Below are 13,611 nucleotides of genomic sequence, written 5' to 3' on the forward strand. Positions count from 1 at the left end.
TGTGTTTGTGGAATGTTAAAAGAAACCTCACCCAAAAACAATCTTTTGGTATTTGTTTCATTACTCCATTGTTGACATAGTCCCAAAATGTTTTGCTTGTCAGTAATCAAGTTTTCAAGATATGTAACTTTCAAAATACAGAAATCTTCCCCGTATGATGTGTTTTGCATCATATGATGAAAAATGCATCATACGAGGATGATTTCTGTATCTTGAGTCCTATAGTGTCCTATTGGGAAAAGAGGGCCATTTGGTAAGGGGCCATTTGTATCCTCATTCTCAGTACTTTAATTGTGGTTTTTAGACAATAAACAAATATGCATAAACGCATGCAACATATACAATAGACAACTTAACATTCCACAAACATCTGGTTAAACGTAGTGCACTATTGAGGGAATAGGGTGCCATTTGGGATGCATCCAGACCCATTACAGAGGCCTGCCAGCACCCATTTCCATAGGAGTCGTTCAGAAGACAGAGGTAGAACGAGACCCACGGGGAACACCAAACTAAAGTGCCTTCTTTTCTTCAGCACATAAATGGGTTGAATGTGGGATGCTGCTATTCTTCCCACAGAGCAAATATACTGTATGTCAACAAACATGTCAACAAACATGTCAACAAACATGACACGTAAAAACAATTGAGAAACTGGGAGATAAATCAGTGGAAATCAAACCTAAATAACTAACGATTGCTCTACACTCTTAGAAATAATGCTGCTATCTAGAACCTAAAAGGGTTCTTCTGCTGTCTCCATAGAAGAACACTTTGAAGAACCCTTGTTGGTTCCAGGTAGAACTATTTTGCTTCCTTTCCACAGAGGGTTCTACATGGAACCCAAAATGGTTCTACCTGGAACCAAAAAGGGGTTTTACCTGGAACCAAAAAGGGGTTTTACCTGGAACCAAAAAGGGGTTTTACCTGGAACCAAAAAGGGTTTTAGTGAGTTTTTCCTAGCCACCATGCTTCTACATCTGCATTGCTTGCTGTTTGGGGTTTTAGGCTGTGACATCGGCTGATGTAAAAAGGGCTTTATAAAATACATTTGATTGATTGATTGATTATCCTATAATGTCAGCTGAAGAACCCTTTTGGAACCCATTTTTCTAAGAGTGGACAGGAAAACTTTTCATCTAAAAGTAAGGGAGTCCCGGAGTTCATTCTATGATAGAGGATTAATAGTTGCTCTGAAATGCAAGGTAAATGTTGTCCCAGCTTCAACAAGCATGCTGTCCAGAATAAATATCATAGGATAGAACATAAGCCCTGTAATACTACCATGTTGGATAAAGTGCAACATTGATGAGCAGGGTGGAAAATACCAGAAAGGGAGACATTTAGTTAATATGATAAATCTACGTTGGCAGTCAGTCACAGCCGTGTAAATACATACTTCTGTCTTTCTTTCCATCAAATGTGCCTGTAGTTCTTAACTCAGAAGGTTCAAATGAACACATTCACTCTATGTATGAGTGCTGGAAAGACATGATATTTTCACAGCTGCTCCAGGTCTCTTCTTCCTACCAAGTTTGAATATCATGAAAACATCAGTGTGTTATTTCCCCCCTAACTTTTTTAAGAGACTATGGCTTATTTTTGTAGTTTGTTTGCATCCTCCATATGAAACCGAGGGAAAGTGGGTACCTGCTGCATCCATCCAAATGTCACCATATTCCCTATACTCTTTTCCAAGAGTGACCATGGAAAATACATAATGAAGCATTGGTAGCGTCCAAAATGTCACCCTATTCCATATATAGTGTACTAAACCCACATGTCACCGTATTCCCTATATTTTAGTGCACTATATAGGGAATAGGGTGCCATTTGGGACACCATCATTTAGTGACAGGGTACTTTGAAATGAGAAGAGGAAAAGAAAAGTGGAATCTAGGACAGCTAGTGAAATAAGACAGTATACAGTTATGAAACAGTAGATCTGTTGTGTTGAGAAAAGCAAACCACCAGTGCAGGTGTGTGACTCCGGACACTCCAGGGCAGGCACCGGGAGGAGCTCCATCTTAAGTCAGCTGAGAGCCCGCGCGCTGACTTGCAGCTGCCGTCGTCATAGCAGCCGCCTAAGCGGCGCCGCGCTGACTGGCTTCTAGGGCTGCTGTGAATTGGATGTCGTCACAGCGCTGGCGCCAGGGAGTCGGTAGAAGTGGGAGCTTGCGGCGATGCAGGCAACTCGCTACAGCTACTGCAGTGTGTGTTGAGCTCTGTTGTGCCAAGCCATCATCCGATTGGGTTCATCTTGGTACAGTGGGAAAGAAATTGAGAAACTGAGCATAGTTTAACGCATTGTGAAGTAAACTCACTCCAGATGAGCTAGTGGCCACGAAACCCTGAAATGTCCCTCTATGGAAAAAAATATAGACTAACAATAGTTGGAACTTGGAAATGTAATAAGATGGTAAAACATCAAACTTAAATGTATCTGCGTAATTACGAGGTAGACTACATTCATCACATGGATGTGCCTTCATTTAGATCAGAAATACAGACTCAGATGACTTCAAAACAGATTTTCACAAGGGCCCGCCAACCTCATCTCGCAGGTAACAGAGAAGAGCATCACTTTAGTGCGCGCCTTCACATAACTTGCTCAAGAATGCGGAAAATATGGGAGGGACGTAAAAGATAAACCGCATTTAAACCAATACTGTTGCTTGGGATAGTGATTGACACTTCTAGGTAGCCAATTGACGTGCATTTCGCCCTGATGTGCGACAAGCCCCGTTCACGAGCCTTTATAAGAACAATTGACAGCGTGCTGACTGATTGTACACGGCGAAGACTGGCCTAAAATACCGGTTTCTTTCATGCATAATATCTTATCACACTCAACTGTCGTCATGAAAGCAATAAGCCCGGAGCGGTCTATGAGGAACAACATCTCCAACTCGTCGGAACATACCCTCGGCATCTCCCGGAGCAAGAGCCCGATGGATGACCCTCTGAGTCTGCTGTACAATATGAACGACTGCTACACAATGCTGAAGGAACTCGTGCCCAGCCTCCCACAGAACGGGAACGTCAGTAAAATTGAGATATTGCAGCATGTTATAGACTATATCTTGGACCTTCAGATTGCACTGGACTCAAGCTCGTCCCTCTCCAGCTGCCAACATCAGCAGCAGCGGCCGGGACAGGCAACATCACCCAGGAATCCCCTAGCAACCATCAACTCAGACATCAGCCTCATCACCTTTCAGGTAAAAATAGAATCAAATAGCTTTATTTTTTTTCCAATTAGAGGACTTCTGTTTTGGAGTGGTTCAGAAAAATAAATAGACGAAACCATAGTGGGCTACACAGATTCTAGCGTGTTCAATTGGAATTCCTACATTTTAATAGATCCCCTAAATCCTATGACATGTACAGTTTTAATGTGGCCTTGTTAATATATGTTTAAATTAAGATTTGTTTTATTTTTATATATATGTTTATATGCTTACTTTAATTAAAGGCTTTTAGAATAGATCTATTTTTTAAAACATTATTTCCAAGCAGTCTGCCTATTTGACTTCTCATAAAGCTTTTGCATTTGACTATGTGCCACTGTTGGTTATTGTACACATGACAGCTTGGTGGTGAATGAATGGAGCATCAGCCCAATAGAGACCAGACCACTGCAACTGTACTCACTCAGCAATGCCAGGAGCCTCTCTCTGTAAATTGTGATATTTAACAGTGGTTGTCTTACCTGTTTTTACAGTCAACTGATCACTTCCCCAAAGGGACAGAGACTCATGACAGCTAAACTCTCCTTCACTGACTGGGTAAGTGTTTCCTTACTGCCATTATTCTATCCATAATTTCTATTTGAAATGGTCATTTTATTCACTAGGAAAAAAACAAGCTGCGCTCAAATTGGTCCAAACTACACTGTCCCAATGGGAGAACCCTTTTGGATTCCATGTAGAACCCTCTGTGGAAAGATAGAACCCAAAAGGGTTCTACCCGGGACCAAAAAGGGTTCTCCTATGGGGAGAACCCTTAGATTCTAGATATCACTTTTTTGTGTGTATAAAGTCATGGATACTTGGTATGAGTTGCTCTTTGAAAAGGGTAGTCTATGTGAAGTGTTATATTGTTGACTGGACTAAGATATGACATCACTGTAGATGGAATAACCGATCACGAAATAATAGTCTCTGGCTACATAAGACAGACTGGCTACTCCCGTCAGTGGTTGTGGGTTCTGAAAACAGAGAGGAAAAGCAGGCGCCAGCCAGCATCATTATAGCTATAGTATAGATCCATTCCCACGTTGTACTTAGAGGTTGACAGGATGTTGCTTACTCCTCCGTCGACGCCACCATCTGGTGCTCAGGGATTGCCCAGTATTTCAGTGTTTGCATCCCAAATAGCACCATATTCTCTATGTAGTGCCCTAGGGGCCCTGGTTAAAAGTAGTGCACTACATAGGGAATAGGGTGCCATATGAGACACACCCTCACCAGTATTTCAGTGTTTGGTTAAAGTAGAAAAATAAGTGTCTTCCTCTCAGGCGCCAGTCTGACTGTCCAGTTCCCTGTCTGTCCTTTAGCCTTGCTCCTCTTTAAACACGACCCTCTTTTCTCTTCCCAATCTCTTACAGGTGTGTTTTAAACAGGACCTCGTGTTCCCCTCCAATGGCTGGCTGGATTTCCGCTTGATTTAACTTTAATTTGTCTTCCTAAAAGGAGATATGTGTTGTTGTTTTTACTTTTTATTTATCTACTGGCCTGGCTGATATCTTTTCTTCCAACTGAAGAATGATTCCTCAACAACGGTGGGAACACAACGACAGACTGACTGAGATTACAGTATTGAAACAAGATATCTTTCCACAAGAGGAGATAGCCTTTTCTTTTGGAAGTGGCACATTACTACAGACAGACTAATGGTCAGTCGATGTATATAAAATGTTAAGACAAAATCATGCCTGTATAGTAGCTGATTTGTTGCAGAGAATATAAAGATGCATTTTATTGTACTGCGGCTTTCAAAGAAATGTTGTAAATTGCACTTTTATACAATAATAAAGTATATTCCTTATACTGTACATTATGTTAATATCCATATTACGTTATAATACCTGACCTATTTCAATCTTTTAAATTACTGTCACTGTACTTTCTCTTACATCAAAGGATGGTGCAACTTCCCTTTATCTTGCTTTTTAATGTCTGAATAGAGTCAGATTAATTAGGAAGACGATATCACAAGGCTCAATGCATTGCAGTTACTAATCTTATCTAGTTATCCAGGACGGTGTGCCCAGATGCATCTCGTCACACTGGTGGTTCTCTGGAGCACAGTTGGTAACGCATGGCACTTGCAACTCTAGGATAGTGGGTTCGATTCTCGGGATCAACCATACGTAAAACAATTTATGCACGCATGACTCTTAAGTCGCTTTGGATGAGAGCGTCTGACAAATGGCACATAATATTACGGCACATACTATTTTGGCATGGGGGAGCACGCCTCCTGCTGGTCGACGTTAAGAAGGAACTGCTATATGAAAGTATGAGAATACTTAGTGGTTCATACGTATCATTTCTCTGTGAGAACATACAAGAGGCTAGACTGTAGAAGGTCAACATCCAGGTTTTATTTTTCAGTCAGATAATGTCTGACGGCACCATTCACTTCTTTCCCTTCATAGATAGAATATCTCGTGTTCTTCTCCCACGTGGTTATCATCCGACAGGTTAAGACACATACAACATTACAGTGCATGCAACACATAGGAGAGCACTTTGACATTAGCACTGATATTTGCAAACTAATTTACGCATGCAATGTACAGTTCATTAGGTACGCATGCAACAACAATCTTTACTGTAGCCAGATTTGTGAATCGGACGCCATTAAGTGTACATTTTATTACTGCTTAATTAAAATGTACATTTAATGGCATCGGATTCACAAATGGGGCCTCTACTACGTTACGGGAGGAGACAGGCCCTGACAACATGTAATAAACCAAATAACATTACAACCACTGTTCATGACAAAGCAGCATACATACAGTCCCATGTATCATATGGAGAAGAGTCAGCAACTGAATTTTGCAGCGATCCAATAACTTTTTCTGAAGATTACTTCTCGTTGTTAAATTGTTGTTATTGTAACATATTAGTGTCAACGTCCCTCCCTTTTATCCAACATTTTTGTTCGTGTTGGCAGGAGATGCGTCCCAAATGGCACCCTATTCCACCGATAGCGCACTACTTTGGACCAGGGCCCATAGGAAGGTAAGATAGTTAAAAGCCCTGTGGCTTTTGCAATGAGACAAATAGTTTAGTTGACTCTCCTCCATGTCATTTGCTGATACGCGACAAAAACAGATCCCACACACAATTTTGTTCATTTGGCTCACGTGTTCATATGCATTCATTCTTCATCTATACCAGGTATCTTCTTTTACCCACCCACAAGCTCTACATCACTTGTTGACACACATAGGCAGCAGCAGCTAATATTAACACTGTTGAGGCATGCTTGTAGCCTGGTCCCAGATCTGTTTGTGTTCTTGCCAGCTCCATTGCTCATTGTCAAGCCATTGGCATGACAAGGAGTTGGCGAGATGGCACAGACAGACTGACACCCAGGCTACCATGCTTGTTGTAGTGCAAAACAATAAACAGATAGTTAGTCACTGTACGTAGTTAAGTTATAAATTAGACTGTAAAAAAAGGGACGGCGCTGTTAAGTGCTTTTACTGATTGGAATAATCGAAATTTACACTTTGGTTAATTCAACCTGTTCTATCAATTTGTCTGAAATCCAATAACGAATTTGTCAGATCATGGTGAGTTTTTTTATTTGAATGAAAGCTTCTAAATTGCTTTCAACCCCTCATGCACATTGAATAGCGGTAGGGGCAATGTAGCGACGGCAGCCTATCAGAAGAGTTGCCGAGGCGTGGCTTTCAGTTGGTTATTTTAAAACATCTTATTTTTTAGCTTGTTGATTTAAATTGCTTGTAACACAGAATAAATGTGGATAGGTAATTCCAAATGAAAAAGTGAACTAGGATCAAGATAAAAAAAATTGGTTGTATTGTCATTAAATATTTTTTGGATTTGTTATATTAAGTTTAACCAAAGGGGAAATGTAGGTTTAGTGTTGAGATAAACAGGTAACAATGTCAAATATAATGAAATATAACAGTTGGCATTGAATCATATATTTGTCATAATAATGTTGTTGTTTTTACCAGAGGTGAAGTAAATTAGGTTAATCTAAAGATCTTTTTTTTTTTTACAGTGTGCGTAGCTAGCTACCTTCACCTCTAGAGAATATCAAGACAGTTAGTAGAGGTCACTTCACTTCACTTTAGACGATACAAATACAGAGTACAACATCTCAGTGAGCTACCTCTACTTAGTAGCCTGGTGAAACCAGACTAACTGCTGCGCTCTCCTGTAACAGAATGTGAGGTTGCCAGATCAGGCTGGTTTAACAAGGCTATCTACTTAGTGCTTGGTGTGCACTAACAATTTATTTACCCATTTAGCTAGCTACGGTACCTTGCTACGCATGCATTGTCAGATTACCACACCAAACATCTACTGACTAAGTGCTCTCCTGGGAATGAGATGGGCGGGGGGGCTCACAGGATGCTCTCGCGCTCCTCTCCGAAAGTGACAGTGTCGGAGGACACGGTGGTGATCTCCGGAGGATCCCCGGGGTTCAGCCCCCTCTTCAGGTGCACCACGCGGACGTTCTCGTTGTGCGGGCCGGGCTTGGTGGTGGTACTGGTGGTGCCGGAACCCGGGGAGATGATAACCTCGCTGATGGAGGAGGATGTAGGGGTGGAACAGGTGGTGTCGGTGGACCCCATTGGAGCCCTCTGTCCCTGGCAACGCTGCTGGTTCCCCTGCTGCTGGGCGTTGGTGTTGTTGTTAAGGGTGGTGTTGCTGGGCGTGCGGTTGAGGTTGTAGCTCTTGGACGATGGCCAGCTCTCTTCGGGGCTGCTGGCCAGCAGGCTGCACTGGTCCTCAGAGCAGATGGACATGCGGGCCACAGCTGGGTCCTGGAGACCACTCAGGCTGCTGGGCAGACCCCTCTTACTGGCCGCCCGGCTCTGGCTGTCCTCCTGGTCCAGCTCGATCAGGTTGGCCTGCTCCAGCTGGGACAGGTCAGCCTCCTCGTCTTGCAGGGAGTGGTTGGGCGAGCTCTCGTTGGAGCGCATGCCAGAGTCAGACGAATCCTTCTTATCCAGCATGGCATCAGACAGGTATTCTTTACCCTTAGCCAGAGCCAGGGAGGATGCTTTGGGGTCACCTGGCTTTTTCGCGTCCCCCAAGAGAGGAGCGTCGGAGTTCTCTGAATCCTCGTCATCGCTGGTGAGCTTCTGGTAGGGCAGCCCGCCAGTCTTCATCTTGAGGTCGGCTGCTCCCTGGAACAGGCCGCTCCCCCGGTCACTGGACCCGGGCGCCTTGCGTCCGAGCAGGGTCTTGGAGGAGCCATGGGGGTCCTGCTTCTCGTCCTCCTCTGTGATGGGGTCCAGGGGGGCTTCGGCGGTGGTGAAGTCCGGGGCGTCCACGGCGGGAAGCTTGGAGGTGCTTCTCTTGGTGGTAGCCTTGTCCTTGGTTTTGTCCTCGGAGCTGGCAGAGGTCATGAACTGGTTGGGGTGGGGCTGGACGGGCTTCTCTCCCCCTCCTCCGCCCACCTCCAGCGTGGCCATCTGGGCGATGTACTCCTGGTAGGCGTTGCGGTACTCCGACTGCTGCTTTTCCGTCAGCTTGACGATGTCGTTGGACGACTCCTGGGAGTTGAGGCTGGACATGCTGGGGGTGCGGTGGGTGGGGGCCTGGAGAGGGGGACATGGAACATTGCATCTCCTAGATCTGTGGTCTAAGTACATATGAAGGCTATCATTTGGTTTACATACAGGCCAACAGCTTAATTAATGGTTCTGTACATATACAGTACTAGTGCAAAGTTTGGACACACCTACTCATTCAAGGGTTTATCTTCATTTGACTATTTGCTACATTGTAGAATAACAGTGAAGATCTCAAAACCATGAAATAACATATGGAATCATGTAGTCACCAAAAAAAGTGTTAAACAAAACAAAATATATTTTAGATGAGACTCTTCAAAGTAGCCACCCTTTGCTTTGATGACAGCTTTGCACATTCTTGGCATTCTCTCAACCAACTTCATGAGGTAGTCACCTGGAATGTATTTACATTTACAGGAATGTCTTGTTAAAAGTTAATTTGCACATTTGAGACAATCAATTATGTTGTGACAAGGTAGAGGTGGTATACAGAAGATAGCCCTATATGGTAAAAGACCAAGTCCATATTATGTCAAGAACAGCTCAAATAAGCAAAGAGAAACGGCAGTCCATCACTACTTTAAGACATGAAGGTCAGTCAATCCAGAACATTTCAAGAACTCTGAAAGTTTCTTCAAGTGCAGTTGCAAAAACCAAGCGCTATGATGAAACTGGCTCTCATGAGGACAGCCAAAGGAAAGGAAGACCCAGAGTTACCTCTGCTGCAGAGGATAAGTTCATTAGAGTTACCAGCCTCAGATTGCAGCCCAAATAAATGCTTCAAGTAACAGACACATCTCAACATCAACTGTTCAGAGGAGACTGCATGAATCAGGCCTTCGGTCAAATTTCTGCAAAGAAACCACTACTAAAAGGACAACAATAAGAAGAGGAGACTTTCTCGGGCCAAGAAACACGAGCAATGGACATTAGACAGGTGGAAATCTGTCCTTCGATCTAATGAGTCCAAATGTAAGATTTTTGGTTCCAACTGCCATGGATGGATGATCTCTGCATGTGTGGTTCCCACCGTGAAGCATGGAGGAGGAGGTATGATGGTATGGGGTGGTTTGCTGGTGACACTGTCTGTGATTTATTTAGAATTCAAGACACACTTAACCAGCATGGCTACCACAGCATTCTGCAGCGATACGCCATCCCATCTGGTTCGTGCTTAGTGCGACTATCATTTGTTTTTCAACAGGACAATGACCCAACACACCCCCAGGCTGTGTAAGAGCTATTTGACCAAGGAGAAGAATAGAGTGCTGCATCAGATGACCTGGCCTGGGATGGTTTGGGATGAGTTGGACCGCAGAGTGATGGAAAAGCAGCCAACAGGTGCTCAGCATATGTGGGAATTCCTTCAAGACAGTTTGAAAAGCATTCCTCATGAAGCTGGTTGAGAGAATGCCTACAGTCAGCAAAGTTGTCATCAAGGCAAAGGGTGTCTACTTTGAGGAATCAAAAATATAAAACAATTTGATTTGTTTAAAACTTTTTTAAGTTACTACATGATTCCATGTGTGTTATTTCATAGTTTTAATATCTTCACTATTATTCTACAATGTAGAAAATAGTAAAAATAAAGAAAAACCCTTGAATGTCCAACCTTTTGACTGGTACTGTACATAGCTACACAATTCCAGTCTTTCTGTCAACGTAATATAATGACGCAACATAGACCTCTCTACAATGGAAGAGACCACCAGTCACTCACCATCCATGTGTTGTTGCTGTGCCTGGGAGGCTCGTCCAGTCCCACATTGCTCAGTTCCTCAAAGCTCAGGTTGAAGCTGTACATGGGTGAGTTGGCGTCGAGGTTGGCGGTGCCGGCGTGGGGCGGAGCGACCTGGCGCCTCGGTTCCCCGTGGCCCACCACACTGCTGTCCACCTCACTGGGAGCCTCCTCATGAAGCACCTGGCTCTCCACGTGACGCATCTCCAACACCTAGAGGAAGAGGCGGTGAGAGAAGGCAGAGGAGTAAGAGGGAAAGGAAGAAGAAGAAGAGGAAGAGAAAGTAGAACATTGCACCAATCTCTAAATACGGCTGGGCTAAATAGTAATTACTGCTTGATAACAGCAGTGTCCAGTGTTAAAGCTATTGGTAAATCCACTACAAAAGAAAATAACATGCAAGAGGCAAGGTTAAACTCACGGTTCCTCTGAAGAGCTGCCAGTCTCCAAAGTTCATTTTCATTTCATTCTTCAGCTCATCAATGTTGCACTGGGTCAGAACTCTGCCATTCACATTAGCCTGAGAGACAAAGAAGAGAATGAGACAAGGAAGAGGAGGTTAATGAGAGAGAGAGAGAGAGAGAGAGAGATTAATGGTAGCGAGAGAGGAGGTTAATGGTAGAGAGGGGAGGTTAACGGTAGAGAGAGGGGGGAGGTCAATGGTAGGGAGAGGGGGGAGGTCAATGGTAGGGAGAGAGGGGAGGTCAGAGAGAGAGGAGGTCAGAGAGAGAGAGAGAGAGAGAGAGAGAGAGAGATGAGGTAATTTGTAGAGAGAGGGAGATCAATGGTAGAGAGAGAGGGGAGGTCGATGGTAGAGAGAGAGGGGAGGTTAATGGTAGAGAGAGAGAGAGAGAAGGTTAATGGTAGAGAGAGAGCGAGAGGAGGTTGATGGTAGAGAGAGGGGATGTTAATGGTAGGGAGGGAAGATTAATGGTAGAGAGAGAGAGAGAGAGAGAGAATATTAATGGTAGAGAGAGAGCGAGCGAGAGGAGGTTGATGGTAGAGAGAGAGAGAGAGAGAGAGAGAGAGAGAGAGAGAGAGAAGATTAATGGTAGAGAGAGAGCGAGCGAGAGGAGGTTGATGGTAGAGAGGGGGATGTTAATGGTAGAGAGAGAGCGAGGGAGAGGAGGTTGATGGTAGAGAGGGGGAGGTTAATGGTAGAGAGAGAGAGGAGATTAATGGTAGAGAGAGGAGGTTAATGGTAGAGAGAGGAAATTAATGGTAGAGAGAGAGGAGGTTAATGGTAGAGAGAGAGGAGGTTAATGGTAGAGAGAGAAGAGATTAATGGTAGAGAGAGGAGGTTAATGGTAGAGAGAGAGCGAGGAGATTAATGGTAGAGAGAGAGGAGATTAATGGTAGAGAGAGAGAGGAGATTAATGGTAGAGAGAGAGAGGAGGTTAATGGTAGAGAGAGAGAGGAGGTTAATGGTAGAGAGAGAGAGAGGAGGTTAATGGTAGAGAGAGAGAGAGAGAGGAGGTTAATGGTAGAGAGAGAGAGAGAGAGAGGAGGTTAATGGTAGAGAGAGAGAGAGAGAGAGGAGGTTAATGGTAGAGAGAGAGAGAGAGAGAGAGGAGGTTAATGGTAGAGAGAGAGAGAGAGGTGGTTAATGGTAGAGAGAGAGAGAGAGGAGGTTAATGGTAGAGAGAGAGAGGAGGTTAATGGTAGAGAGAGAGAGAGGAGGGTTAATGGTAGAGAGAGAGAGGAGGTTAATGGCAGAGAGAGAGAGGAGGTTAATGGTAGAGAGAGAGAGGAGGTTAATGGTAGAGAGAGAGAGAGGAGGTTAATGGTAGAGAGAGAGAGAGGAGGTTAATGGTAGAGAGAGAGAGGAGGTTAATGGTAGAGAGAGAGAGGAGGTTAATGGTAGAGAGAGAGGAGGTTAATGGTAGAGAGAGAGAGGAGGTTAATGGTAGAAAGAGAGAGGAGGTTAATGGTAGAGAGAGAGAGGAGGTTAATGGTAGAGAGAGAGAGAGGAGATTAATGGTAGAGAGAGAGAGGAGATTAATGGTAGAGAGAGAGAGGAGACTAATGGTAGAGAGAGAGAGGAGATTAATGGTAGAGAGAGAGGAGGTTAATGGTAGAGAGAGAGAGGAGGTTAATGGTAGAGAGAGAGAGGAGGTTAATGGTAGAGAGAGAGATGAGGTTAATGGTAGAGAGAGAGGAGATTAATGGTAGAGAGGAGGTTAATGGTAGAGAGAGAGAGAGGAGGTTAATGGTAGAGAGAGAGAGAGAGGAGGTTAATGGTAGAGAGAGAGAGGAGATTAATGGTAGAGAGAGGAGGTTAATGGTAGAGAGAGAGCGAGGAGATTAATGGTAGAGAGAGAGGAGATTAATGGTAGAGAGAGAGAGGAGATTAATGGTAGAGAGAGAGAGGAGGTTAATGGTAGAGAGAGAGAGAGGAGGTTAATGGTAGAGAGAGAGAGAGAGAGAGGAGATTAATGGTAGAGAGAGAGAGAGAGAGGAGGTTAATGGTAGAGAGAGAGAGAGAGAGAGGAGGTTAATGGTAGAGAGAGAGAGAGAGAGAGAGAGAGAGGAGGTTAATGGTAGAGAGAGAGAGAGAGGTGGTTAATGGTAGAGAGAGAGAGAGGAGGTTAATGGTAGAGAGAGAGAGAGGAGGTTAATGGTAGAGAGAGAGAGGAGGTTAATGGTAGAGAGAGAGAGAGGAGGGTTAATGGTAGAGAGAGAGAGGAGGTTAATGGCAGAGAGAGAGAGGAGGTTAATGGTAGAGAGAGAGAGGAGGTTAATGGTAGAGAGAGAGAGAGGAGGTTAATGGTAGAGAGAGAGAGAGGAGGTTAATGGTAGAGAGAGAGAGAGGAGGTTAATGGTAGAGAGAGAGAGGAGGTTAATGGTAGAGAGAGAGGAGGTTAATGGTAGAGAGAGAGAGGAGGTTAATGGTAGAAAGAGAGAGGAGGTTAATGGTAGAGAGAGAGAGGAGGTTAATGGTAGAGAGAGAGAGGAGATTAATGGTAGAGAGAGAGGAGGTTAATGGTAGAGAGAGAGAGGAGGTTAATGGTAGAGAGAGAGAGGAGGTTAATGGTAGAGAGAGAGAGAGAGGTGGTTAATGGTAGAGAGAGAGAGAGGA

At 44.1% G+C, this 13,611-nt stretch overlaps 2 protein-coding genes across 12 annotated transcripts in view; one reads left to right on the forward strand and one right to left on the reverse strand.

The window, feature by feature from the left end:
• Positions 1-2,734: 2,734 nt before the first annotated feature.
• Positions 2,735-5,056, forward strand: LOC110529440 (DNA-binding protein inhibitor ID-2). Its single transcript, XM_021611611.3, has 3 exons — positions 2,735-3,221; positions 3,725-3,788; positions 4,610-5,056. The coding sequence occupies exons 1-2, from the start codon at positions 2,829-2,831 to the stop codon at positions 3,767-3,769; spliced, it is 438 nt and encodes a 145-aa protein (XP_021467286.1). The 5' UTR covers positions 2,735-2,828; the 3' UTR covers positions 3,770-3,788; positions 4,610-5,056.
• Positions 5,057-5,588: 532 nt separating this feature from the next.
• Positions 5,589-13,611, reverse strand: part of LOC110529441 (kinase D-interacting substrate of 220 kDa B) — a 52,070-nt gene continuing 44,047 nt past the window's right edge. For all 11 annotated transcript variants that reach the window (XM_090242618.1, XM_090242616.1, XM_036984823.2 and 8 more), the window contains 3 exons: positions 10,954-11,052; positions 10,515-10,745; positions 5,589-8,818 (listed from right to left, as the gene is read on the reverse strand). In XM_090242618.1, the coding sequence (XP_090098744.1) occupies positions 7,616-8,818; positions 10,515-10,745; positions 10,954-11,052 (1,533 nt within the window). In that variant the 3' untranslated portion in view covers positions 5,589-7,615. The remainder of the gene's footprint in view (positions 8,819-10,514; positions 10,746-10,953; positions 11,053-13,611) is intronic.

Source organism: Oncorhynchus mykiss, chromosome 8, assembly GCF_057628025.1.
Source record: "Oncorhynchus mykiss isolate SJ-2025 chromosome 8, ASM5762802v1, whole genome shotgun sequence".
Taxonomy (NCBI): Eukaryota; Metazoa; Chordata; class Actinopteri; order Salmoniformes; family Salmonidae; genus Oncorhynchus; species Oncorhynchus mykiss.

What these genes read in the sequence shown, in the direction of transcription:
- LOC110529440 (XM_021611611.3), top strand. Translation starts at nt 2,829, where the DNA reads ATGCATAATATCTTATCACACTCAACTGTCGTCATGAAAGCAATAAGC. An exon ending in TCAGCCTCATCACCTTTCAG is followed by an intron (nt 3,222 to 3,724) that starts GTAAAAATAGAA and finishes CTGTTTTTACAG; the next exon opens with TCAACTGATCACTTCCCCAA.